The sequence below is a fragment of the Panicum virgatum genome, chromosome 2K (genome assembly GCF_016808335.1).
Source record: "Panicum virgatum strain AP13 chromosome 2K, P.virgatum_v5, whole genome shotgun sequence".
Taxonomy (NCBI): Eukaryota; Viridiplantae; Streptophyta; class Magnoliopsida; order Poales; family Poaceae; genus Panicum; species Panicum virgatum.
This window is the reverse complement of record NC_053137.1, coordinates 49,708,796-49,733,435: the sequence shown is the minus strand read 5'-3', so window position 1 is coordinate 49,733,435 and position 24,640 is coordinate 49,708,796. Positions and strand designations below refer to the sequence as shown.

Sequence of the window (24,640 nt, the reverse complement as noted above, 5' to 3'; positions counted from 1 at the left end):
GCCCATGGTCCGAAGCTGCTGCAGTCAAGTGCTTGACCGATGCTGACGGGAAGCGAATGCACCAGTCAGCCGTAGCCAAACCGTGGTCCAAGCGAACCCGGCAGTAAGAGCCCCCAGAAACCTTTTTCTCAAAGGTCCAACGGTGCCCCTCAAAGCCAAGATCGTGGAAGCCACATACATCCACCATTTCTCTGAAACCGGCAATCTGAGCCGTACTGCGCTCCTGCACTCCTTCATGTTCATGTTGGTGCAGGACCTCATTGAAGTCCCCCACACATGCCCATGGAAGTGGAGAAGAAGCCCTGATAAACTTTAGCAAACTCCACGTTTTGTGGCGCTCGCTAACCTGTGCCTCCCCATACACACAAGTTAATCTCCAGGGTTCAGAATCACCCTCAGAAACAATTGCATCAATATGGTATTGTGAATAAGGTAAAATTTCCAAACTTACATTATTCGTCCAGAAAATGCCCAGGCCACCACTACGGCCTGTACTGCTTACAGCAAAAGCGTTATCAAAGCCTAACGTACCTTTCAACTGCTCCACCCTTGCCTTCGCTACTTGAGTCTCGAGGACACAAAGTATGGAAGGGGCAACACGCCTCGCCATCTCGCGAAGCTCTTTTATTGTCGCGGCGCTGCCAATCCCGCGACAATTCCAGCTTAGGCAACTCATTGCTGCTGGCGGTGCTCCTCGGAGGAGCCCGCCTTCTCTGTGGTTGTCTCCAGACTCTTCTTATTTTCAACACGCCTAACTCGCTTGATATCGCGGGGCGACCTATACTGCTCAGGCAGTGGAGGAACACCTGCCTCCCCATTCAAGACCAGCTTCTTTCGAGCTGCAGACGAGTCCTCTGCCTGAACCGGAATTGTAGCTTGAGGTTTATGGGGACTCATCTCTGTGTCTGTCAGGTCCTGATCCTCCCGATCCTCGCCACTAACTTCAATAGAGTTTCGCTTCTTGGAGCCAGTGCTAATACTCTCTGACTTCTCCTTTGCCTGCCACATCGGATTTCGGCCACCAGCTTGTCCTCGGCCGCCCCATGCAGCGCGGCCACCTCGACCAGTCCTTCGCATTCCGTCACCACGGCCAGCTCCATCCCTCGGCCCCTCACGTTCATCAGGTAAAGAAGACCGGAACCTTGGGGTGCCTGGATGCCAGGTATCTGCCTCTGCAATCATCCAACCTCCAAACTGGAGATCCTTTTCCGCATACTCCCCAGCGCCACACTCCAGGTGGACATGGCCCATCAGTCCACAATGAGCACAGAAACGAGGAAGCTTTTCATACTTCACTTGGAGCAACATTTTGTCCTGTCCCTCAGGAGCAAAGGTAACCACCCTTATCAAAGGTTTAGACGCCATCAGCTTCACCCGGACACGGTGAAATTCTCCCGTCCTCGAGGGCACGGGCCTCATCAGCACATGCTGCACCTCCCCCCACCTTCTCCGCAAGTTGTTTCACGATGTTTTCTGTGCGAAATAAATGGGGTATCTTATGGATTTGGATCCAACACAGCACCTTTTGCGGTATCACTTTGGGAATCGTTGTCGATCCGTCGAAATCCTCCAACATCAGTGCATAGCCCCTGAAAATCCAGGGACCCTCTTCCATTATCCGCTTCCAATCACCCAAACAAAACGCCTGGATCACAAACAAATTCTTGCCAATGCTTCGGAAAGACACCTCCTTTGCCGGGTTCCATGCCGAACGCATCATCGACATCAGGGAGGTCGTACTGAAATCCTTCGCTGTCAGAAGCTTCGCCACTGCCATCCACTTCACCACTGGGAGGTTGTCCCGGTCTGCCTTTGCCAGCACCACGCCATCCTTCTCCTCCTCGCTCAACTGAAGTTTTTTGAGTAACTCATCCACCTCCATCTCGGCCTTTGAGGCCCCCAACATCGAGCTCTCCGCCGCCATTTAACAGATCTTCACCAACAGGAGCGAAAACCTAGCGCCACGTCCACGCCAGTACTTTGCACCAAGGCCGGGAAGGTGAGCTAGGTCACCCCCTTGGTCAGCCCGAGTGCGCCGTACCAGCAGGGAAATCCGCAAGGTCGCCTGGTGGGAGCACGTACCCTCGACGCTGAATCGCCGCCGAGGTCAGATCTCGCCGCCGTACCTGGCGGCGTCTAGAAACACATCTAAAGAGCTATAGCGATCCAACTCTATTTACAAACATACTTCCTCTGAATTCCCAGGGCCCAATGGGTCGCTCAAAAAAAATATACTTGAGCCCAAACAGGCCCGTTCTGCCGATCTGGACCTGGCTTGGTGCCAGGCATAGTACCACCGCCTGAAAATGGCGGGAAGATGCGAGAAAGTGGCGGGAACCTCTTCCCTTTCCCCGCCGCCACCAGCCACCACAGTCACACTTGACACTCCGACACGCAGTCGAAGCTCGCGAGACCAACGCCAAGCGGAGGCCGCCTCCGATGAATCCGTCCATGGGGAAGCGCGGGGGCTCGTCCAGCCGTGCGACAGCGACAGCACCGGGCGCGTCCTCCTCCAACGCCGCCGGTCCGGCCTCCGATGGCTCCAATCCCGTATGTTGCCTCCTCCGCTGCACCACCCACCCGTCTTGTATTGTCGATTCGCGACCTCCCTTTGGCTCATGTTTGCGTGTTTTTGAGATTGCAGGGTGCCACCACCGGTGGGAGGAAGCGGAAGGCCGCGGCGGCCCCTCGGAAGGCACAGGTTCGTGTTCGTGTTCGTGTTCGTGGCTTCGTGTTCAACTGTTCACCGCACTCATCCCAACTAGCCTTTTCCTGAATCTAATTTCGTTCGTCGTAATCTGTCACATTTATGTTGTGCCATTGTTCGGTGTATAGGATCACAGAACATATCACATCGAGGTGTACTACGGGCACAAAAGAAGCAGCGAAGAGATTTTTTGTATGAGAGGAGAAGATTTGAATGCATGCGGCCACATAGTGGCGGAGCTGCCGCAGCCGTGGCCGATGACATTGGTGGATGTGAAGCTCTGGATCTTGAAACTGTTCTGGCTTCATCCAGAGACACAAGATCTCCATATCACGGGTTTTTTCAAAGAATACTGCTACGACATGATCTCCAGTTTATTCATGGAAGAAGATCCTGAATGGTATTTCGAAGCGATGGACTGGGAGACCCAGTTTTTATTTACTGACAAGTGTTGGACTTCCTTTGTCAATAAAACGAAGAGAAAATATGCGATTCAGAAGCTCGTGTTGTATGCGGACTCCTGTGAACTCAAGCATTATGATGTTCTGCTCAAAGCAGTACCTGATGGTTACTCCTAACTGGCAACGGTTCTGCTGCCAAGTGATGATGAGAATCTGTGGCACTATCTAGAAGACCACGAGCTAACAATGACAGTGAAGGAAATCGCAGTAGATTGTGCTGACAAGTATGACAAGCAGGTCAGTCTCCCTGAGGTATGGAGGGCAAAACAGAAAGCGTTGGAATTCAGATTTGGTACGTATTATGACTCATACAACTATGCCCCAAGGTTGCTTAAGAACATATTGTCTTCAAACCCAGGTAGTTTTCTTGACATCAAGGATACAGAGGTTGTGGGCTGCAAGGATTTCCGAGTCCTCAACTGTATATTTTGGGCACTTGCACAGTGCATACATGCCTTCAGTTACTGTCGCCCTGTGCTTTGCTACGTTACCCCGATACTCCAGAGGAGGTGCGAATTACGTATCCGATACGTATCGGATACCGATACGCGGCGGATACGCGACGGATACGTATCGGAGAAGTATCCGTAAAAAAATAAATAAAACATAAATCGGATACTTATTTGGGTACGTATCGGATACTCCGTGGAACGTATTGCAGAGAGAGAGAGCAGAGAATCTGCTTCCGATCGACCGATCCAGAGAAAGGGAAGGTTATATGGACTGTTTGGTGGTCTCTTGGGCTGGACTTTCTTAGTTTCTTCTTCTTTTCTTTTTTATTTTCCTTTTCCTACCATTAATATGCATTAATATTTACTTTATAAAAAATTACTAAAACGTATCTGTGTATCGGGTTTTTTGAGAAAATGATGTATCCCCGTATCCGTATCGGCCCGATACCGATACGTGTATCTGTATCCGTGCTGCATAGGTGCTTTGTATTAAGGGCAAACCACTATGTGGGAGATATCAAGGGGTGCTGTTGACTGCCCTTGCGTTTGATGCTAATGATTGCCTCGTTCCAGTAGCATTTGCTATTGCTGAGAGAGAGACAAAGGAAAGCTGGCTTTGGTTTCTTAGGAATTTGAAGCGATCAGTTGTGAAGGAGCGCTCTGGTGTCTGCATTATCCATGACTGTAAAGTGGAGTTGGTAAATGCTGTAGAAGATATTCAGAATAACCCTGATGAACCACACCCATGGAGGGATGTACGAAGCCGGTGGTGTATGCTACACCTTTCTGAAAGCTTCTTGGCATATTTTAGCGACAAGAAGTTGGTGATGATGTTCGAGAGGCTTTGCCAGCAGATGCAACCAAGTAAGTTTGCTGACATCTGGAAGGAGCTAGATGAGCTGACATCAAAATATATGGCAGAGAAAGAAGGCAATACAAGTCAGGAAATGCAGCAGGGGTCAGGCGAGCTTGATGAGCATGATGAGGCAGAACTTAAGGCACCATGCAGCCAACCAAAATCAGTGCGAGATGGGGAAGAAGGAAATCATGGAGATGACAGCCAAAGGAAGATAACAAAGTTTTCTGATTGGATCCATCTGAAACCGAAAGAAAAGTGGTCACTGCTGCATGACACAAATAGTGCTAGGTATGGCAACATGGGCACTGATATATCTGATATATATAAGCATAGCCATGTATTCAAAGGGGTACAGTGCTTTCCACTCTGTGCCATAGTGGAGGTGACATTCAAACGCATTATAGAGTACTTCAAAAACACAAGTGCCGCAGCAAACAAAGCAATCAACGACCCAGCAACGAAGTTCCCTCAACGTGTCCAGGATGAGATGAATCTGAAAATGCAGAAGGCCCAGGTGCATCAGGTGATCTGCGTGAAAGCAAACGGCAACAATATATTGGGGGATGATGTTAAAAAGTTTGTGGTTCGGTCAGGGCAGAAGAGTGTAGCTGTTCGCATGTATTCAAAATCTAGCGGTAACTTGAATAAGTTTGGAGCGAGCACAATCAGAAAACGTGCTACATGTTCATGCAACAAGATGCAGCTTCTTCGCAGACCCTGCTCTCATGTCGTGGCCGTCTGCTGTCAAATTGGAGTTAGCACTTCTACATACATGTCCCCGTACTACAGCCTATCCTATCTAGGTAATACTTGGAGTAGAAAATTCAACGTAGCTGATAATTTGTTCACCAGGTACAAACATTCCATTCAGTTTGGCTGGGAGAAGGAGACACCAACTTGGATCCCGGACAAAAAGCTGGAGTGTGGCTTTCCTGGTTCTCTAACATCAGACTGCACACAAATTGCTACAGAAGAGGAAGAGCAAGAGTGAAGCATCTGCAATTGATCAATTCGAGACAATCAATGAACCGAAGAATACTCAGAAAGATTGAAATTTATGTTCTTCCGTCAACTTAATCTTATGTGTACTCTAAATATTCAGTACCTTTTGAGCTTAAGTCATCCTGGTTAAAACTGAACTCTTTATCTGTGTGCTTGTCTGCTTGTACCATGTCCAGGAAACTGAATTTCACGGTATGTTCAGGCAATATGGTTAGTACATCTGTGACAATGTGCTTTAAATTTAATATTGCACTAACACTGAATCCTTATCTCATTTATAAGTTGGTTACAGTGCTGATATTTATATTTGCTTAAAACTCTACACCGGTACAGGTTACTCTTACAGGAATTACTTCTTGGCTGTTGAATTTTTTTAATGAATAATATGCATAGCATTGATTTTGTCGTGCAGGTAGGACAACTGTTGTGCAGCTAGTTTCGTGATTGGTGATTTTTTTTTTTGTGTGTCTTGAATAGTTCTGTGAAGTAATCTCTGATCCAACAAATGTCACCAGCGGAATTCCATCCTGCAGAAAATTGCCAGTGCATCTCCATTGTGTTGTGCACGCGTGTATCCAGATGTGGTTTTCTGAAATCATTAATTATTAATTAGTACAATAGTAACAGTGACATCATCATGCCAGTTGATGTCCCCTCTCAAATGTCCCCCCCCCCCCTCACCGGTGGATTATCTATATGCTAAGCTATGTGAAGTAATTGTGTTTGTCAGGATGTAAGACATTTCCTGAATGTTATTTGTGGTGCTCAGACTTGGTCACAGCTTTGATATGAAAAGTGCTGCTTTTGCATCCCCAAACGTTTTACATCAGAAACTCTCGGCTGTCAAGGCCGAAGGGGTAATAGCTTCGACAAAGGAAAGCAACAAAGGTCATCGTCACTTCCTTCTGGCTACCGGCTTCTGGAGACGGACTCCATCTTCGTCGGCGATCCTTGGGGCAGCTGCCTTTCTGGGTGGCGGCGCGGCTAGCTAATGGGAGCTTTGCGCAGCAACGCTGCAACAGTGCTCCAGATGGATGCGTTCAACGGCTGGGGCGCTGGAAAACGTGCTCGCGAGTCATCGCAGAGACGAATTTCCTCGACGCGCTCTGGGGTTGGGCGGCTGCCGCCCGGCGCCTGACCGGGATGCTGAACTGGCGGCAGAAGTGGGTCGTGTTGCAGGAGTGCGCGGCGGCGATGAGCCTGAACGGGCAGCCTGGACCTGGAGAGGCTGGTGGCGCCTCGTCGAACTGAGATCACCGCGGTGCGTGCTCCAAGCTCCGATCCAAGGCCGCGGCTAGCGAGCAGAGCGCGGTAACAAGTGCGCGAGAACTCGGAGATCGCCGGGGAGCAGCGTTACCAGGAGAGGATCGATACCACAAAGTAGAAAGCAGGAACGGTCAACGATGCACAGTAGCCAGGGGGAAAAAAGGATGAACAAATGGCTGCAGTCCGCAGCCATTTTCCAATTAACAAATCGCCGAGCGATTTGGTTTTCTCTGGTTAATCACCAACCTGCAAGATACACGCTCAATTGTAATTTTCTTGCAAGTAGAAACAAATGACTGCAGAGGTACTATCGCACAGGGAAAAAAAGGGTGCCACTGCATCTGCATGTAGGTTTGGTTTGCCACTGTATGGCTGACTAGTAGTGAAGTGAGGTTGCTACGGGTAATCTGTACCCCTAAAGGCAGCTCCATTGCAAAAACAAGCCCTGCTATGTCAAGAACTCAAGATCCAGGCTCTACCTATCCGTCCACTTCGCAAACACAAATCTCTGTGTGGCATTGTTCCAAGAAGGCAGAGGAATAGTTCAAGACGGCTGCTCCAGAAACCATAGCTTTTTTCTGCACTTCACACACCCTCAGTCCCTCCTTTCGCTGAACAGTTGCCGATCCCTGTAGCATTGCTCCAAGAAGGCAGAAGAATACCTCAAGCCGGCTGCCCCAGGCATCATGGTTTTCCTCTGTACTTCACACTCTCTCAGCCCCTCCTCCCTCTGGACAGTTACAGATTCCCTGTAGCATTGCTCCAAGAAAGCAGAAGAATAGCTCAACCCGGCTGCTCCAGGCACCACAGCTTTCCTCTGCGCTTCACAATCCTTCTGCAGACACCTTTGGTGTTCAAAGTAAAAGCAATCATCTCCCAGCGGACCAGAAATCTTTCTCTGCTGATGCCAAGGCTGCTCCTGCGGTGCAACAAGATTGGGACATGCAATTCTTCTCATTGGCGAAGAAATGCTGCCTGGAGCACACAAAGCATTGAGCGATGGCCCTGTGATGCTGAACATTGTCTGTGCATGAAAAAGAGCCCCCACGATGCCATCCAAGCTTAGTGGAGGACCTTGCTGTTGCCTTTGAGCAACTATGTAAGGCTGTGGAGGTATTGGCATGCGGCCTGGTGGAGTAAAATGTGGCCAAGGCCATGCCTGAACAGGTGGAAGCTCATGAAGTAGCCTTGTGTAAGTTCCCAATTTGCCAGAAGGATGGGCATTGCTTCCACCCAGGAATGAGATTGAAGTACCCTTGTTTCTGCTCGATTCCTTCCACTTATTGCAGTCTCCGATTTGAAACTTGAATGTGCAAGAAGGACCTAGAGGGAACAGTTCATTGCTCCTTGCACCATCTCCTCTCTTTTGTTTATAACCAGGATAGTCTGCTATTTGAAACTTTTCTTTCTCAACCATAATATGAGAAGAATCAAAGGCTAACTGCTCAAGATCCCATCTGTCGTATGGCCCTCCTGTCTTGTGTCTGACATGGATTTCACCATAAGGTATAAGCAGGTAGCGTGCATTGCAGAAGAAGCCCCTCAGCAGACTCTTGTGCAAACTAAATGTCAAGAACAGATGGTTAATAAGAAGATAACTAAAGAAAAATGGTATTAAGAAGGAAACTTTTTAAACCATATGTCAACTACTCAGTTACCACAGATATACAAAAATAGTCTTCATCATCAGTATAGTACACTTGCAGATAAGTAACTGAAAAAGGAAATAAGTTCTGCAAAAAAGATATACATACAACAGTCCATGAAACTAACAAAGTTCTAAGCTTATGGTTAAATTTCGTATTGATAACAGATAAGACTGGTGCAATTTAATCTAAAGGGAAAACATCTAGGGTCTGTTTGGTACAGCTCCTCTGGAAAAGCAATTGTAAGATTGAAAGTGATTCCCTACAATAAACTCTATGGTGGAAATTTTCTAGGGAATAAGTGAATTAGGAGAAGCTAGTTTTTTAAACTCTCAGCATCGTAGTTTATTTTTGAGAAACCATTTCACGGAATTATTCTGGGAATGATTCCCTGTAAACCACAGCTTGGCGGAGCTCCCCTGAACAGGCTCACGTTACATTTTCTGGTAATATAATATATTAGTTATTCTTACTCTATGCATATTGCATAAGGAGTGTACTTCTCTAAAAAAGAGGAGGCAATTTCTAGAAACAAGAAAGATCAGCAGTCTGAGAATGAAAGCCGGAAAAGGAAACAAATTCATTAATAATCTAACCAACATCATTTGCATGCATCAGCACATAGGTTTTCTAAACAAAAGGGCATGACCTCACATACAGATGTAAACTTATGAATACCAAGTAAACTTTACATTTTAGATAGTGACATTGTTTACTAAGGTTAAGACAAGTACCGATACAATTAGTCTACATGAAGATAGCAAGAACATTTTCGTTCAGGGATTCATCCAACATTGACCAAAATACCAAAATAAACATAACAAAATGGTGCACATACTTGATCATATGAACCTGGTCTTCACGCCCTTTAAAACCAGCATGAGGAAAATTAAAGACAATTCGATCGAACCGTCTGTTCTTCAGGTCACTATGAGACTTCATTGTTTTCACGTCAATGCCATGCAAAACCGTGGTTTCCAGACTTTTCAGCTTCATTACGTTTGACTCTGCTTCGCTGTACTTGCCTAGCAGCACCTCTGTACATGAGGAATAGGCCACAAGAAATGCAGGGGAAATATTAAGTACAACAGCTAGTGATCAGGATGACAAAATCACACAAACCATACTGCCAATTTGACCTTAGGTAATAGGTCAGCTCAAGCAATTCAGAAACAGATAAGCAACGGAGGGGTCACAATTTTCCTAAAGAAACAGACAAACAGTGGCATAACATGTAGTTAAATATAGTGCTCTTTTGGCTCAAAATACACGCACTGGATTCTATTTTACTAGATAACATACAATCACTAGCACTAAGAGGCAATACATCATGCAAATTGGACGTTCTTCCTTACAATTAACTTGAGTACAATCTTGCAAGAGTAGATTCAACGGCACTACAACCCAATGCATAAAGCAAATCACTTCCGGCTCTATGCAATGGATATTGCAATAGATATTCGACACCACAATGTGAAGGCACTGATTTCAACATAACATTGATCTTAACAGGGCAACACAGTATACCACATTCTCATGTGCATCCGTCCATGGCGTTCATTTCCACTACCAGGCGCAAAATACAAAAGAAAAAGGAATCATTTATATCACTGGTACGTACTACTAGTAGCAAGGGGAAATTAACCGCATATTGGCCAAAGGCAGCACCTTTACGCGCCAGAAGGTTTGTTGCCACATTCTCCGGGAATTTCCAAATTAGCATGTGGTTTTGTTGTACGAATGAATCCATCCATCAGTTGCTCCATGTATTCCCGAATCAAAGGCACACAAAAAAAAAGAAGAAAGAAACCATCCCCATTCACCCATGTAGTGGTGCGTAACGGCAAAGACGAGCACCTTTACGCGTCTCAACTCTCAAGAGCAAGCAGAAGCAATCGACCGAAGTAGACGAACCGTAGGTGTCGAGGGACGTGGCGACGATGTTGGTGCCGGAGCGGAACGCAGTGGCCAGTGCCAGCGAGAAGGAGAAGTCCCCGTCCCCGACGAGCAGTATGCTCTGGGTAGAGGAGTAACACCCCAGACTCTTCTCCCCCTCCTCCTCATCCGCATCGCCCTCCTCATTCTCCGCCGCCGCAACAGCCTCCTCCGCCTCTTCCTCTTCCTCTTCCACGGCGATCGCCGCCGACACCCCCTCCGATGGCTCCGCCCCCTTCCCCTCTACCCCCATGCCCGGGACCCCTTCCGCTGGCATCGGCTCCTCGCTCCCCGCAACCCCCGACGTCGCCTGACCTGCCCCGTCCCCACCGCCGTCCGCGGCCGCGGCGTGCGCGATCGCCGGCGAGGCCACCCCCATCATGCGCGGTTGTGGTCTGTGGACGGAAGACTTGAGTGTACGGAACAGGAGACCTGTCTAGCTACTCGACCTCTGCATTTAGGCCCTCTTCCCTTACGCTGTAAACGCAAAAAAAAATTGCGTGGCAATCTTGCCAATTTCAAGTACTAAATGAAGTCTATTTACAAAACTTTTTACATGGTTGGGTTGTAAATCGCGAGACGAATCTAATGATGCTAATTAATTCATGATTAAGAAATAATTAGCAGATGGTTACTGTAGCATCACTGTTACAAATCATGGATTAAGTAGGCTCATTAGATTCGTCTCGCAATTTACAGCCCAACCATGCAAAAAAGTTTTGTAAATAGACTTCATTTAGTTCTTCAAATTAGCAAAAAATTTTTACACTTTTTTGTGTTTACGATTTTTTTTGTGTTTACGGGGTGGGAACTAAATAGACCTTAATCGCTTCGGCGCGTGGGGCCCACATGGCCGCTTCAGGTCTTTTCTCCGAGCTGCAGACATTTTGGACTCGCTTCTTGGCCGTGTTTTGTTTACGTCATCAAATTTTTTTTCAAAAAAGACGAATCCATGCATAGAGTACTAAACGAAGTGTTCGTTTATTTGTGAAATTTTTTCATAGATGAGTGTAATTTTTCGAGATGAATCTAATGAGCCAAGTTTCATCATGATTGGCTACAGTGCTGTTACAGCAACCGCGTCTGATAATCCCCTAAATGTACGGCCAAATGCCTCATTATCTACAGTAGTACTACAGTACCATAATTTTGAAGGTGATTTGGTAGTTAGACTTTATTTAATACCTCTAATTAGTAGTCAAAGCTGCAAAAAAAATTTCATAAAAACTTTTTCACTCCCAAACCAAACATGGCCCTTGATTGTCGACGACATGCTGCCGAGAAATTTGGAACTGTGTCAACCTCACAGAGTGGTTTCCTCAGAAGTAATGCATGTGTTTATGATGATTTCCTCTACTTCAGTTCGTCTCATTTCTTTTCCAATCTCCTTCCTGGTCGATGGGAAGCACAATGGTGTGCGAGCCAACACAACATTCTCTCTGCATTTCTATCCTTTAGAACGGCAAAGCCTAGCTAGCTCTGCGTTATTCAGGTTGCCGCTAGTAGCAACCAAGGTAGTTACAATTAGGTCCTGTTTAGTTGCCTCCTGTAAAATTCTTGAAAGAGCATCTTTCTATATTTGAAGTACTAAATATAGACTAATCACAAAATTAATTACAGAACTCGTCTGTAAATCGCGAGACGAATCTAATGAGTCTAATTAATTCGTCATTAGAGGTTGTTTACTGTAGCATTACTATATCAATTTTGCGTCTAATTACGGCCTAATTAGGTTCATTAAATTCGTCTCGTGATTTACAGGCAAATTGTGCAATGCGTTTTTTATTTCGTCTAGATTTAAATCTCCATGCAGGTGCCGAAAAAAAATTTGAAACTTTGAATTTGGGAACTAAACACGGCGTTAATCTGCCTCCCTAACAAGGCAGTCCCACTGCAAAAACAGACTTTTTCGGCTCTGTTCAGATCTTTACCCATAAACTCTGTAAACGCAAAAAAAACCGTCACATCGAATGTTTCGACATATGCATAGAGTACTAAATGAAGCCTATTTACAAATTTTTTTGCATAGATGGGCTGTAAATCGCGAGACGAATCTAATAAGCCTACTTAATCTATGATTTGCAATAGTGATGCTACAGTAACTATCAGCTAATTATTAATTAATCATAGATTAATTAACATCATTAGATTCGTCTCACAATTTACAACTCATCTATGTAAAATTTTTTATAAATAGACTTCATTTAGTACTTTAAATTAGTAAGATACCAACACAAAAATTTTTTGTGCTCGAACTAAACACAGCTTTATAAGGCCGGTCCCAACGCGGTGATGTAGGATCGTTTCCTGCAATTAATATTGCTGCCATGTAGGCGTTTTGACGAGGTGGCGAGGTATATAAAAAAGTGAGAGAGAAACGGTTTCTTATCTAAGAAATGCTGTCTACGCGAGCAACGAGGTGAGACGTGAGAGGAAAATGCGCTGGGCTTGCACTGAGAAACCCGCTGGACCCGTGTGCAGGTGTCTCTGCGTTGGGTAAAGTTGTTTCCACAGGAGGTTTCTTGCCCCGTTGGCAGCTATGGAAACTACTCTGGTAGTTTCAGGTTGGGACTGGTCTAAGGGTGTGAAGAAACACTCTTTCATATATATATATATATATATAAAAGGTCTGCAGAAAACAGACTCGGCTGTCAACTTGTCCAGGGTTGCATCTTCGACGCCTTGTTTAGTTCCAAAAAAAAATTTCTACAGTACTTGTTACATCGAATTTGTTACATCGAATTTTCGGACACATGTATGGAGCATTAAATGCAGTTAAAAAAACTAATTACACAGTCTAACTAATTAGCATGAGATGAATTTTTTAAGTCTAATTAGTTCATGATTAGATATTATTTATCAAGTAACAACGAAATATGCTACAGTACCAAAATCAACAATTTTTCACAAACTGAACAGGGCCACACAAACAAAAGGCCCTATTCTTACACAAAACACTTGACCATATCCAACATCTACTGTCTGCTACTATGCTATGTTCTTAAATATATGATATTTAGGACAAGCAGGAAATGGATTAACTTGCTTGTCCTATATGTTACTACTATGCGAGCCGTGCGGCCCTGTGCATGGCCGGGTCGAGATATTTGAAGTGGTCCGGCGGCCGTACGCTCCCCAATGAAGCCGCGCGGGGACGCGGGCGCCGCCGCCGGCACGCGTAACGGAACGGGGAGGGCTCAGGGTTTTAATAACCGACCGCTAACTGTAACCGCCGGCCTCCGGTTCCGGTATACCGGTCTGATTTGGCCGGTTATCGGTCGGAACCGGACAAATTCAAATTTAAATTCAAACTTCCCAGTTCAACCGGTTCGTACCGGTATACCGATCGGTTTGACCGGTTTGTATTCAAATTCAAATTTAAAATCGCATGTGCAACCGGTATACCGGCCGGTTAGACCGGTTTACCGGCCGGTTTTACCGGTTTACCAAGTGGGCCTTAATGGGCCGTCTCATTTTTTCCTTTTCTTTTTTGTTTTAACTTTAAATGCCCTAAAAGTATATTAAACGAACGAATTTTTGAGAAAATTTGACACCATTAGATTCGTCGCAACTTGAAGTATTTTTAGAAATTTTTCATTTTTTTAAATTCAAATTTAAATTTTGAATTTAGACCGGTTTCATACCGGACCAAACCAGAACCGGGCCGGGCCGGTTTGACTGGTAACCGGTCAAACCGGACCGGTTACCGATGGTTCGGTTAACCCTGGGAGGCCTACGGCCGAGCAAGCGAGGTGCGGGGACACGTACGGCTACGGCGGCGGCGAGGGGGCGTGGTGGGCACGTGATGCCCATGCACACGGACGCGCCGGCGGTGGGTAGCGGCAGATAGTACTCCATAGCCGTGCGGCGAGTATATATTTAAGAGCGGTGGAAGTATATTTAAGAGCGGTGGAAGTATATTATATAGAGAGTTTACAGAGGTCAAGTTCCTCTATTTGCTTCATCGTCCTACTTCCTGTGAGGCCACTCCCTGCTTCTGAGATTTTGAACTTGAACGTGCAGCAAGGATCTAGGTTGAATGGTTCGTCACACTTTATACCATCGCCTCTCTTTTGGTTGTATCCGGGATAGTCTTCCTTGTGGAAACCAACTTTCTCAATCAGAACAAGAGAAGACTGGGAAGCTAGGTGCTCAAGATCCCATCTGTCGTATGGGTGTCCTGTCTTGTGGCTGACGTGGATTTCACCGCAGTGCCGAAGTAGGTGGCACTCGTTGCTGAAGAAGCCAGCCACCAGTTCCTTGTGTGAACTATAGATCACAGTGACAGAGCAGATAGTTAATATATTAACTGAGAAATGTATTTACAAACAGGTAAGGGAGGGAGAGAAGGCCTTAAAAAGGCAGACAGTTATCTCCTTATGTTTCTAATGCAGTAAGAAGTTGCTCCCTCTGTAAATTATAGGCTATTTTAGATTCTCTAAATACATAATTTTTACCATGTATCTAAACATAACATATATATATAGATACATAACAAAAGCTACGTACCTAGAAAAGAGAAAACGATCTATAATTTAGAAATTATAATGGAGTCTATAATTTAAAAAATTTAATGGATGGAGTATCATCTAACTACCTTATGGACACTTCTATATAAATGTTGAAAGTTATTGTTAAACCTACCACGTCACATGTACATGGAAAAACTTCTACTCACAAGTTACAACAATATCGAAAGTAATGCACAATGCTGCAGGATATCTTTGTCCTCTTCCCCTTTGAGGATATTTATTGAGGCATTGAGAGTACTACGTAGTGGGCGACCCCTCCGAGATGGAGCGCCTCCCCTCCCCCGGCCCCCACGGCCCCGCCTCGCCGGAGTCCCGCTCGGGTCCGGCAACCACGACCCCAGTACGTTCCTCCCTCTCCCCGGAGGCCACGTCCTTCTACCCTTCCGGCGGCCGCGACAAGCATCTGCGCGCGAGTGCAAGAGGCCGCGCTCTCCCAGGAGCCCTACCGCCTCGGACGGCGGCGGCGGCGGCCGCCGAATCGTCCGGCCTCGCCGCTCCACCCCTCCCACTCCCCGGGGCGCGGCCGCCCGCGGGAGGACGCCCTCGCCGCCGCCTGTGCCACATCCTCACCACCCCGGGAGTGATCGGGGCCAGTTCGGAGTGCCCCCTCGGCCTCCTCTGCAGGACGACGGCGATGGCCGTGGCGCACGGGACGACCACCACGTTCGTGTGCTGAGTCGTGGCACTCGCCGTGGCCATGCGACTCGCGCCCGCTCCCGGTCTCGGAGCAGGAACGACCGCCGCTCTGGGGGCAGGGCCGTCCGGCGCTCTCTTGACGGGGGAACCCTCCGGGGCTACACTCGCTCTCGCACGCGAGTTTCGTCGCCGGGGGCCGGACACCATCACCCTGTGGGGGCCTCTACGCACGGCCGCCGGCGTGGTCGGTCCTCGACTCGCTCTGGTCATGATCGTGCTCGGGAGCACCATGGCGAACAGGCGCGTCCTTGCCGCGTGGAACCCCAGGCCCCTATGGAGGTGGACACGCCAGCGCCATCTTCGTCAGAGCCTCTTCGTCTCTCGGATGAGGACCTCCCCGCCGGCCACCGGGCGCTCCGGCCGGGTCACGAGGTTTGCTTCGTTTCTCGCTGCGACGAGCTGGACGTCGAGGAAGCTCATCTCCGGCTGGCTCTGCTCGCGGTGGCGCCTGATGGGAGCGGCGCCGGTGTCACCGCTGATGCCATGCGCAGCGCCGTCCTCGGCATCAACGGCATTGATGGCCGGGACATGGCTGTCAGGAAGTTCTCCCCCGAGCAATTCCTCATCGTCTTCGCCACTCAGGCCGATCGCGATTGTGCGTTCCGCGCTGGGTGGATCTCCGTCGCTACCTCCAGGTTCCTCCTCCGGCCCTGGACTCGGCTCGTCCGGGCCGAGGCAGTCTCCTTGCGCTTTCGGGTCTCCGTTGAGATGGAGGGCGTCCTGGCTCATGCAGTGAGTCTGCACACCGCGCGGAAGATCCTCTCGTCGTCCTGCTGGATCGAGAGGTTGGCCCCCTCATCGGAGGACAAATCCGATCAATCTGTGCTCAAGCTCACTGCTTGGACAGACAACCCCTGTCGGATTCCACGCACCGTCACTCTGCTCATCGCCGAGCACGTGAGGCCGGACACGGAGCTCCAGGTCATCTTCGGCAACCTGCCCCCATCTCTGCGCAGCAAGGAGATGCTCTCCTACCCTGTCCTCATTCACCTTCGGTCCACCACCGACTTCCGATCACGCATGCCATCGACAACCAGTCCCTCGCCGCCTCCCGGCGACGGCGACGGCGACGGCCATGACGGTAACCCTGATCGGGGCTACGGCGACTCTGTTGGCGTGGGCCCGCTCCTCCACGGGTTTCCCTGCCAACCCGGCGTGGTTGACGGTTCCAGTCCTCCTGACGCGGCCACGGCAACGGGGCGGCAGGTGGCCTCCGCACTACCGTCCTCTTCGCCTCTGCCGCCACCACCGCCGTCGTGCGAGCCTCCTCCACTGTCACCGCCTCTGCCGGTGCTGTTGGCTTCGCCGCGATCGCCGTCATCGGTGTTGGTCTCCTCGCCGGCGCCGGCGCGAGTTTCCTCCCCACCACCTCTGCCGCTAGCTTCGCCGGCCTCGGAGGCCCCCAACACGCCGGCGATGGAATCTCCGCCGATGTCATGCGCTGACGCGGGCGCTGGGGCCTGCCACGACCCACCTGCCCCTACTGGCGGGCAGCTGGCTGGCCAGCCTGCAACAACTTCCTTTCCCTTTCTGGAAAGCGGAAGTGTCGGGGGAATCTCTAACTCGCCCTCGCCTGTGTCCGTGGGTGCTCCACCATCCAGCGCCCGACACGTCGCCTCGGCATGCGCGTTGGCGGCGACGATGCCTCCCAGCGGCCAACACGTTGCTTCCCTTGCCTCGGATCCGCTGCTACTTTCCCAGGCGAGTTTGAATTCGAAGCTGACTCCTTGTCGGGTTCTGGCGGCTGCCTTGTCTCCACCTTCGGTTAGGGTGTACCGGAGGCGGGCCTATAGCGAGGCGCACCCACGCCCTTGCCGCCGGCTCCTCCTCGACCTTGCTGCAGGCCCGACGCGTCTCACCCTCGAGCCGCCTCCACTTGCAACGTGTGGAGCCAACGCCGAGCCGGCCTCTGAGGAGCCAGCTGTGACTAAGCTGGTTATCTGTGAGCTGACGGGCGTGCCTGTCTCTGAGGAGTCGGCCCTTGATGTGCCTGTACCTTCTGCTCCGGCCCATACTGCGTCCGTGCCCCTGCTTGACAACGGCCCAGTTGCGGTTGAGCACACTACCCCCCGACGCAGGCCGCTCGTGCCAACCACCAGCCTCGACACCGGTCCGGCCCACTCCCATCTCTGAGCGCGGCCGTGCCACTCGCAGGCGCTCGACGGCGAATGGCCCGGATCAGGACCTGGCGGCGGCCACGGCTGCTACCGCGAACTTCATCGCCAGTGTTCGCCGCGCCCTTCAGGCTCCGCTCGCCCAATTGCCAGCATCGAGGCGTACTTCTTCGGCTGTGTTTCCTGTGAAATCACAGCGACGCAGCAACCGCATCGCCAACCAACCCTTGAACTCATCGGTGCGACCGTCCAAGCGTGGTGAGGTTGTGCTCATGCGCAAGCTCGGCATCTTGGCCGATGGTGACCCAGTAACCAACGATGCCAAGACGAAACTGGACAAGCTCTTCGACAAGCCGCTAGAGAAGAAGCAGTTGGACGCCATTCGTGATCTGTTCCCGGCGGCCTAGGCGCTCTCGGACGAGGAGCTGTCAACTGCAGCCATGCAGATTGACGTTGACGTCGTAGCCGTCTGAGCCGCACCTCGGCCGCGCCATTGGTTGCTTAGTTCCATGGATCAGCAGAACTACAACCTGCTTGTGTGGAACGTCAGGGGGCTAAATAGCAGGAGCCGTCGTGACGCTCTGCGCGGGGTCGTGAGGGATGCTAACACGTCCGTTGTGTGCGTCCAAGAGACTAAACTCAGTGTAATTTCCTCTTTCATGATCAATGAGATGCTCGGAGCTGGTTTCTCGAGCTTTTCCTACTTACCGGCCGTGGGCGCTAGTGGCGGCGTTCTGATCGCCTGCCGCAGCCCAGACTTCTCCTTGTCTCAGTTGAGAGTGGGGAAATTCTCTGTCTCCGTGTTTCTGACAGCCAATGACGGCACCGAACCTTGGTGTCTCACAGGTGTGTATGGGCCACAGCCGGACGTGGACAAAGTTGAGTTCTTAAATGAGCTCCGTTCAATCCAAACTTCAATCTCTTGTCCTTGGATGATTGCCGGCGATTTCAACCTCATCCTGGACGCGACCGACAAGAACAATTTGAATCTCAAACGTCGGAATATGGGAAGGTTTCGTAGATTCGTCGACGAGATGGAGCTCAAGGATGTGCCTCTCCATGGGCGCTACTTCACCTGGAGTAGCGAAAGAGAGAATCCAACCCTTGAGAAGCTCGATCGCGTGCTTGTCACCGTGGACTGGGAGCTGCGGTTTCCATCTTGTTTCCTGCAGGCTCTTTCCTCTGACATGTCTGATCACTGCCCCCTGCACCTCGCGCTGAACGCAACTTTCAGTTCCAAGCGCCGGTTCCACTTTGAGAATTTTTGGCTCAAGATACCGGGTTACCTGGACACGGTTGAGCGTGGTTGGCGTTGCCCAGACAACATCACTGATCCTTTCCAGCGCGTGGATCTGCTCCTGAAGAACACAGCCAGGGAACTCCAAAGCTGGAGCCAACGACGCATTGGGCAGATCAAGCTGCAGCTTCTTGTGGCCAAGGAGCTGGTCCTCAGGTTCGATTGCGCGCAGGATCGGCGACAACTCTCCAGCGAGGAACACCAATTAAGGAAAGAGCTGAAGTGCAAGTGCCTCGGGCTAGCCTCCTTGGAGCGGACTATCGCGAGACCATAGTCACAGGATTCGGGGTCGATGCCTCGTCCCTCGACCCGGGAACGTCGTTCCGATTCGAGGGTCGGGGTCGAAGAGGGTCAGTGTCCCATTTAAGGTTGGATCGTGTCCCGGTTTGAAAGGGGTCGCAGCCCCATTGCTAGCAGATTTAATTGGGATAAGAAGGTTAAGGACAGTGGATTGGTGTGGTTTTTGTTAGACAATGAGCTGAGTACGTGTATCATGGTCTAAATGTACTCTTTTATATGTTTCTTATATGCTTGTGCAGATTAGTTTCTTCATTAGTAGCACATATATAGTTTTTGTCTTTATCGATCCGAAGATATCGACCCCGATGAATCAGGGTCGCGTCCCACATAATAATTTATCGTTCCATAGATGTATACCCCCTTCGTACCACAATTTTATAAAATGACGACCCTCGATCCTCGACCCCGTTCCTCGACCCGGTCGACCCAGGAACTTTGTGACTATGCGCGAGACTGCGCTCCAGAATCACATACCTTCGTGAGGGTGATGCCAACACAAAGCTGTTCCACCTGCAAGCAAGCCACAGAACCAAGAGGAAGTTCATCGTGAAGCTCGAGGATGATTCCGGATTGGCAACCTCACACGATGAGAAGGCTGACATGCTGTTTCGCCATTTTTCCGGGATTTTAGGTGTGGATCCACAACGTTGTGCCACACTGAATCTTCAGGATTTAGGAATCCAGCCGGCCAATCTCGACCACTTAGAGTACCCCTTCTCCGAGGAGGAGGTTTGGCAGACGATCAAGTCTCTACCGGCCGACAAGTCGCCGGGGCCTGATGGGTTCACTGCAGAATTCTACAAATCTGCTTGGCCTATCATCAAGACCGACATACTAGCTGCGTTCGGAGCTTTCTACCTCACCAACAGGACGCAACTGCAGCGGCTGAATGGGGCCCTGATCACTCTTCTGCCAAAGTGCCAAGACCCGAAGCGGCCAAGTGACTACCGGCCAATTAGCTTGATCCACAGTTTCGCTAAACTGGCCGCCAAGTGCCTGGCCAACAGATTGGCACCTGAGCTAGACAATCTGGTGGGGGTTAACCAGAGTGCTTTCATCAAGAGGCGTTCCATTCATGACAACTTCAAATTCATGGAACAAGCGGCACGATTGCTGCATAGGAAGCGGAAGCCAACCCTTTTGTTGAAGCTTGACATCTCCAAGGCGTTTGACACTGTGTCATGGCCATTCCTGTTGCAGGTTCTGCAATGTTTGGGATTTGGCACACGTTGGAGAGACGGGATCGCCTCCCTCATCTCAACTGCTTCGACAAGAGTCATACTAAATGGCGATCCAGGGAGGCTGATTTGCAATGCGAGGGGTTTGCGGCAAGGCGATCCGCTTTCACCTTTGCTCTTCATTTTCGTGATGGAGATGCTTCAGCGCCTTTTCATGAAAGCAGCGGCACTTGATGTCTTGGTCCCACTAGCAAATCAGGTCATTCAGCACCAATGCTCTCTCTATGCTGATGATGTTGTGCTCTTCATCTCCCCAACTGCACAAGATTTGGTCACCACGAGGGAGGTTCTGGCCTTGTTTGGAGAAGCATCCGGTCTACACACAAACCTGCAGAAGAGCCTGATCGCTCCCATAGCGTGCAGCGATAGCGACGTTGCACTGGCTGGCAGCCTACTCTCGGCCGGGATATCTAGCTTTCCTATAAGGTATCTCGGTCTCCCTCTCACCATTGGACGGCTGCGCAAATCACACCTGCAGCCCTTGGTGGATCGCGTTGCTGCATCCATTCCGACTTGGAAGGCATCACTGATGAACAAAGCAGGGCGGCTAACTTTGGTGAAGGCCACGATGTCCGCTGCTTGTGTGCACACTCTGATCTCACTCAAGGTCCCAGATTGGGTTTTCCAGGAAATCGACAAGAGGAGGCGCGGTTTTCTCTGGGCCGGCAAGGAAAAAGCAACTGGAGGTCAGTGCCTGGTTGCTTGGCCGATTGTCTGTTTGCCGACAAAACTCGGAGGTTCGAGAGTTGTCAACCTCCGGTTTGCTGCCTACACCCTGCGGCTAAGATGGATTTTGGCTCAAACGGACTGATGCTAACAGACCTTGGAAAAACTTGAGCCTTGACTTCGGTAATGATCCTGAGGTAAAAGCAATGTTCAATGCCTCTATTGACATCGAAATTGGAGATGGCTGCCTCACTTTGTTCTGGTCAGATCATTGGCTCGGCCAGAACTCACCCTGTCTGATCGCGCCTGAACTTTGCAACCTCGTCAGACCGAGGTTCAGGAACTCAAGGACAGTGGCGGAGGCGCTGAGCGACAAGCGCTGGATTCAGGACATTACAGGGTCCCTCACAGCTCAATCACTTTCTGAGTACCTTATCCTCTGGCAAATCGTTGAAGCAGTTGAGCTGAGGGTGGGGGTCGAGGACATCATCAGGTGGAAGTGGACTACAGATGCTGCTTATTCTGCCCGATCAGCTTACCTAGCGATTTTCCAAGGCACCATCCACTTTGAGGGAGCAAAGCCGATTTGGAAAACTTGGGCGCCACAGAAGGTGAAATTCTTTATGTGGTTGGCAGTCAGACAGCGCATCTGGACCTCGGACAGGAGACGCCATCGTGGGCTGACGAGCGATGCAACGTGCCGGCTGTGCGACCAAGAAGAGGAGACGGCTGACCATCTGCTCTGCACCTGCAGCTTTACCCGACAGGTTTGGCATACCCTGCTCTCGGTTCTTGGGATCCAAAACTCGCCGTCTCCTGCCGGCCTCAACTTTTTGGAGTGGTGGCTCCTCCTGCGGCAAGGGCTGTCGAAAGAACATAAGAAGGGGCTAGACACTGTTGTAATGCTAGTGTCTTGGATGATTTGGAAAGAGCGCAACGCCAGGGTCTTCAATGGCACCCAGCAGAGCTTGAGTCAGCTTGTTCAAGGAATTCTCGAAGAGGGAAACAATTGGATTCGAGCTGATGCAAGCAAGCTTGCGGGGGTAGGTTGGCCTCACCAGTTGAGAACGAGTAGTTTTGTTCCTAGCTAGGCTGCTTTTTCATGAGCCTCTCGGTTGTATTGTAGTGCCGTATAGTCTTATTTTTGCTTGTTGAGGTGTGCGTGCGCCCCTTATGGCCCGCATTGTAAAAAACTCATTTCTTTTCTTCTTAATGCAATGATACGCATTCTCCTGCGTATTCTCGAAAAAAAGATATTTATTGTTATTTTTTAATTCTTTTCATTTTTGACTGCATCACAATATCTAAGCATACTGTGCTTTTGGCTAAGGTATATGGAAGACAGATGAGACCTCTGCAAGTTTTTAATGTAGTTAATTTTTTGTTAAAAGCAACAGCCTTCTTAGCCAAGGATTTAACCAAACATTAACTACAGGGAAACATAACAAGATGGTGGAGCACGTACTTGATCACGTGTAGCTCGGTCTCTCGTCCTTTGAACCCTGAATGAGGGAAATTGAAGACAATTCGATCAAACCGTCTGTTCTTCAGTTCAGTGTGAAACTTCATTGTTTTTACATCGACGCCTTGTAAAACCGTGCCCCCCAGTCTTTTCAGCTCCATTATATTTGACTCTGCGTTTCTGTACTTGATCGTCAGAGCAACTGTAAAAGAGGATTGCCACAACATGTTGCTATGAAACTTGATAGTTGTTCAAATAAAACTATAAAAATGTTTTATGTATGCACAGGATATTCGCAAAAGTTGACACATGCTTCCTCAGTTCCTCTCAACGTAAATACGTCGTTTAATGATCCTTGTCAGTCAAACCTTGGAGACTTGTTGATGTTTTAAGCGGCTTACATTTTTGACAATACTGAAGTCCTATTAGCTGTATTTCTTCACACTTATGTATTGCAAATTGTATGGTTTTGGCTTGCTTCCACCACCTAAATATTCCTAAGATTACTAATCAATTGCCAAGTTCTATGACCCAGCCACATCCACTTTGCTGATTGTTGCACATGTTGAATTTTTTTGAAAGAAAAGCCTAACACAAAGGCAGGTTCTTTCAAAAGATTTCCCTTAAAAGTCTGAAGACAGCCTTCTAGTGTATTTCTTTCTAAGTTCCAACACAAAGGTGGGTTCTTTCAAAATGATTTTCTTTAAAACAAATTAAGACACCCTTTTACCTCAAATAAGTGCACGTCAAATCCTTCTTCGGCCAACACAAGCATCACATTTAGTTCAAACCGCAGAAGACAAAAAAGAAAAGAAAAAGAAAAACGAGCACCATCCGTATTAGTAGGAAGGACGACTCGCCGCACAATGTGAAAGCGGAAGTAGTCGACGGACAAACCATAGGTGTCGAGCGATGTGGCGAGGAGGTTTGTGCCGGAGCCGAACGCCATGGCCAGCGCCAGCGAGAAGGAGAAGTCGCCATCGCCATCGCCAACGATCAGTATCTTCTGATCAGAGGAGTAGTGCTTCAACCGGCTCACCCGTTTCTCTCCCCCTAGCGCCTTCTCCATCCTACTATGTCCTAGGCTCCTAGCAACCTTCGATGAAACCCAGCTGCTCCACCGGCGTCGCCGTGCCGTGCGCGCTCATCTACTGAATCGGAAGAGTGCTCCCGATTGGCTTCAGAGTTCGATCAGAGTCCAGCAAAATGGTTTCCAAGCGAGACTTGAACGGTCGCGGGCTGCCGGCACAGCACGACGACCCAGAATAGTACTGTGCAGTGCCGGACGCGTGTCGCTGAAACGAAACAACAACTACGAGTAGTGTGATTTCTCAGTCGATGAGACCAATCGGAGCTGATGGTGTTCACGAATTCCGAAGCGAACCGCGCCGTGCCACCGAAGCCGCAGGCAGGGGGGCCGCGTGGCCCGGCCGGCGGCATGCCATTCCCGTGGCCGCGTCGGGTCGGCGGCACGGTGCCCAACACTGCCGAGGGTGGGCGGCCGGGCGCCACCACCCAACTCCTATGCCGTGCGGTGAAGGGTGAACCATTCTGCCAGAGAAGAAACAGTGGGTTTCTTTCTTCCTGCTAAGATTCAGAATCTAATGACGAACTGACGACTGATCCTCTGGGATTCGGGGATCGGGAGGCAGCTGAAATGGATTTTCTCCGCTGCGGCTGCGAGACGAAGCAAATGATCGAGCAGCTCAACCGGTGATCCACCACCGAGGCACAGCACAGACGGGTAGAGGTTTTGGTTTCAGCTTTACCTGGGGCTCCTGGCTTCGCAAGGGAGGAACATGATGATGCGAACGAAACGATCAGCGATAAGAGGCGGCTCATCGCTGTGCAGCTGTGCTGTAGTTGGGCGGAGCAATGTTTTCCGTCAGACTAAAGATAGAGAAATTATGCTAGGCATTTGCCTGATCCTTCCACATTTCAACTCACCAACTGTTTTGTATGTATAACTAGCGAGGTGGCCCGCGCAAATAGCACGGGTATCTAGTT

The 24,640-nt window shown here is 49.5% G+C and overlaps 3 protein-coding genes across 4 annotated transcripts; 1 reads left to right on the top strand and 2 right to left on the bottom strand.

The window, feature by feature from the left end:
• The first annotated feature begins 2,371 nt into the window (after positions 1 to 2,371).
• LOC120682400 lies at positions 2,372 to 4,591 on the top strand. 2 transcript variants are annotated; one of them, XR_005678440.1, is made up of 4 exons: positions 2,372 to 2,550; positions 2,645 to 2,701; positions 2,836 to 3,642; positions 4,100 to 4,591. XR_005678440.1 is itself a non-coding variant. In XM_039964285.1 (3 exons), the coding sequence occupies exons 1-3, from the start codon at positions 2,440 to 2,442 to the stop codon at positions 3,283 to 3,285; spliced, it is 618 nt and encodes a 205-aa protein (XP_039820219.1). In that variant the 5' UTR covers positions 2,372 to 2,439; the 3' UTR covers positions 3,286 to 4,073. The 2 variants fall into 2 exon arrangements, 1 of the variants encoding a protein (XP_039820219.1); XM_039964285.1 differs by lacking the exon at positions 4,100 to 4,591 and having other exon boundaries at positions 2,836 to 4,073.
• Positions 4,592 to 6,912: 2,321 nt separating this feature from the next.
• On the bottom strand, positions 6,913 to 10,707 carry LOC120695398. Its single transcript, XM_039978662.1, has 3 exons — positions 10,308 to 10,707; positions 9,232 to 9,430; positions 6,913 to 8,309 (listed from the first exon to the last, which is right to left on the bottom strand). Exons 1-3 carry the CDS (start codon positions 10,705 to 10,707, stop codon positions 7,343 to 7,345), a joined length of 1,566 nt encoding a protein of 521 aa, XP_039834596.1. The 3' UTR covers positions 6,913 to 7,342.
• Positions 10,708 to 14,248: 3,541 nt separating this feature from the next.
• LOC120695397 (heavy metal-associated isoprenylated plant protein 41-like) lies at positions 14,249 to 23,702 on the bottom strand. Its single transcript, XM_039978661.1, has 3 exons — positions 23,531 to 23,702; positions 22,637 to 22,835; positions 14,249 to 14,597 (listed from the first exon to the last, which is right to left on the bottom strand). Exons 1-3 carry the CDS (start codon positions 23,700 to 23,702, stop codon positions 14,249 to 14,251), a joined length of 720 nt encoding a protein of 239 aa, XP_039834595.1.
• Between the last annotated feature and the right edge of the window lie 938 nt (positions 23,703 to 24,640).

Bases quoted from the DNA above. Each gene is read 5' to 3' on its own strand.
- LOC120682400 (XM_039964285.1), top strand. From the start codon at position 2,440: ATGAATCCGTCCATGGGGAAGCGCGGGGGCTCGTCCAGCCGTGCGACA. The intron at 2,551-2,644 runs GTATGTTGCCTC...TTGAGATTGCAG, and splicing joins CCTCCGATGGCTCCAATCCC to GGTGCCACCACCGGTGGGAG. The intron at 2,702-2,835 runs GTTCGTGTTCGT...TTCGGTGTATAG, and splicing joins CGGCCCCTCGGAAGGCACAG to GATCACAGAACATATCACAT.
- LOC120695398 (XM_039978662.1), bottom strand. From the start codon at position 10,707: ATGGGGGTGGCCTCGCCGGCGATCGCGCACGCCGCGGCCGCGGACGGC. The intron at 9,431-10,307 runs GTTCGTCTACTT...CCTCATGTACAG, and splicing joins CACGTCCCTCGACACCTACG to AGGTGCTGCTAGGCAAGTAC. The intron at 8,310-9,231 runs GTATGTGCACCA...CTTGACATTTAG, and splicing joins GACCAGGTTCATATGATCAA to TTTGCACAAGAGTCTGCTGA.
- LOC120695397 (XM_039978661.1), bottom strand. From the start codon at position 23,702: ATGGAGAAGGCGCTAGGGGGAGAGAAACGGGTGAGCCGGTTGAAGCAC. The intron at 22,836-23,530 runs GTTTGTCCGTCG...CCTCTTTTACAG, and splicing joins CACATCGCTCGACACCTATG to TTGCTCTGACGATCAAGTAC. The intron at 14,598-22,636 runs GTACGTGCTCCA...TGTGATCTATAG, and splicing joins ACCGAGCTACACGTGATCAA to TTCACACAAGGAACTGGTGG.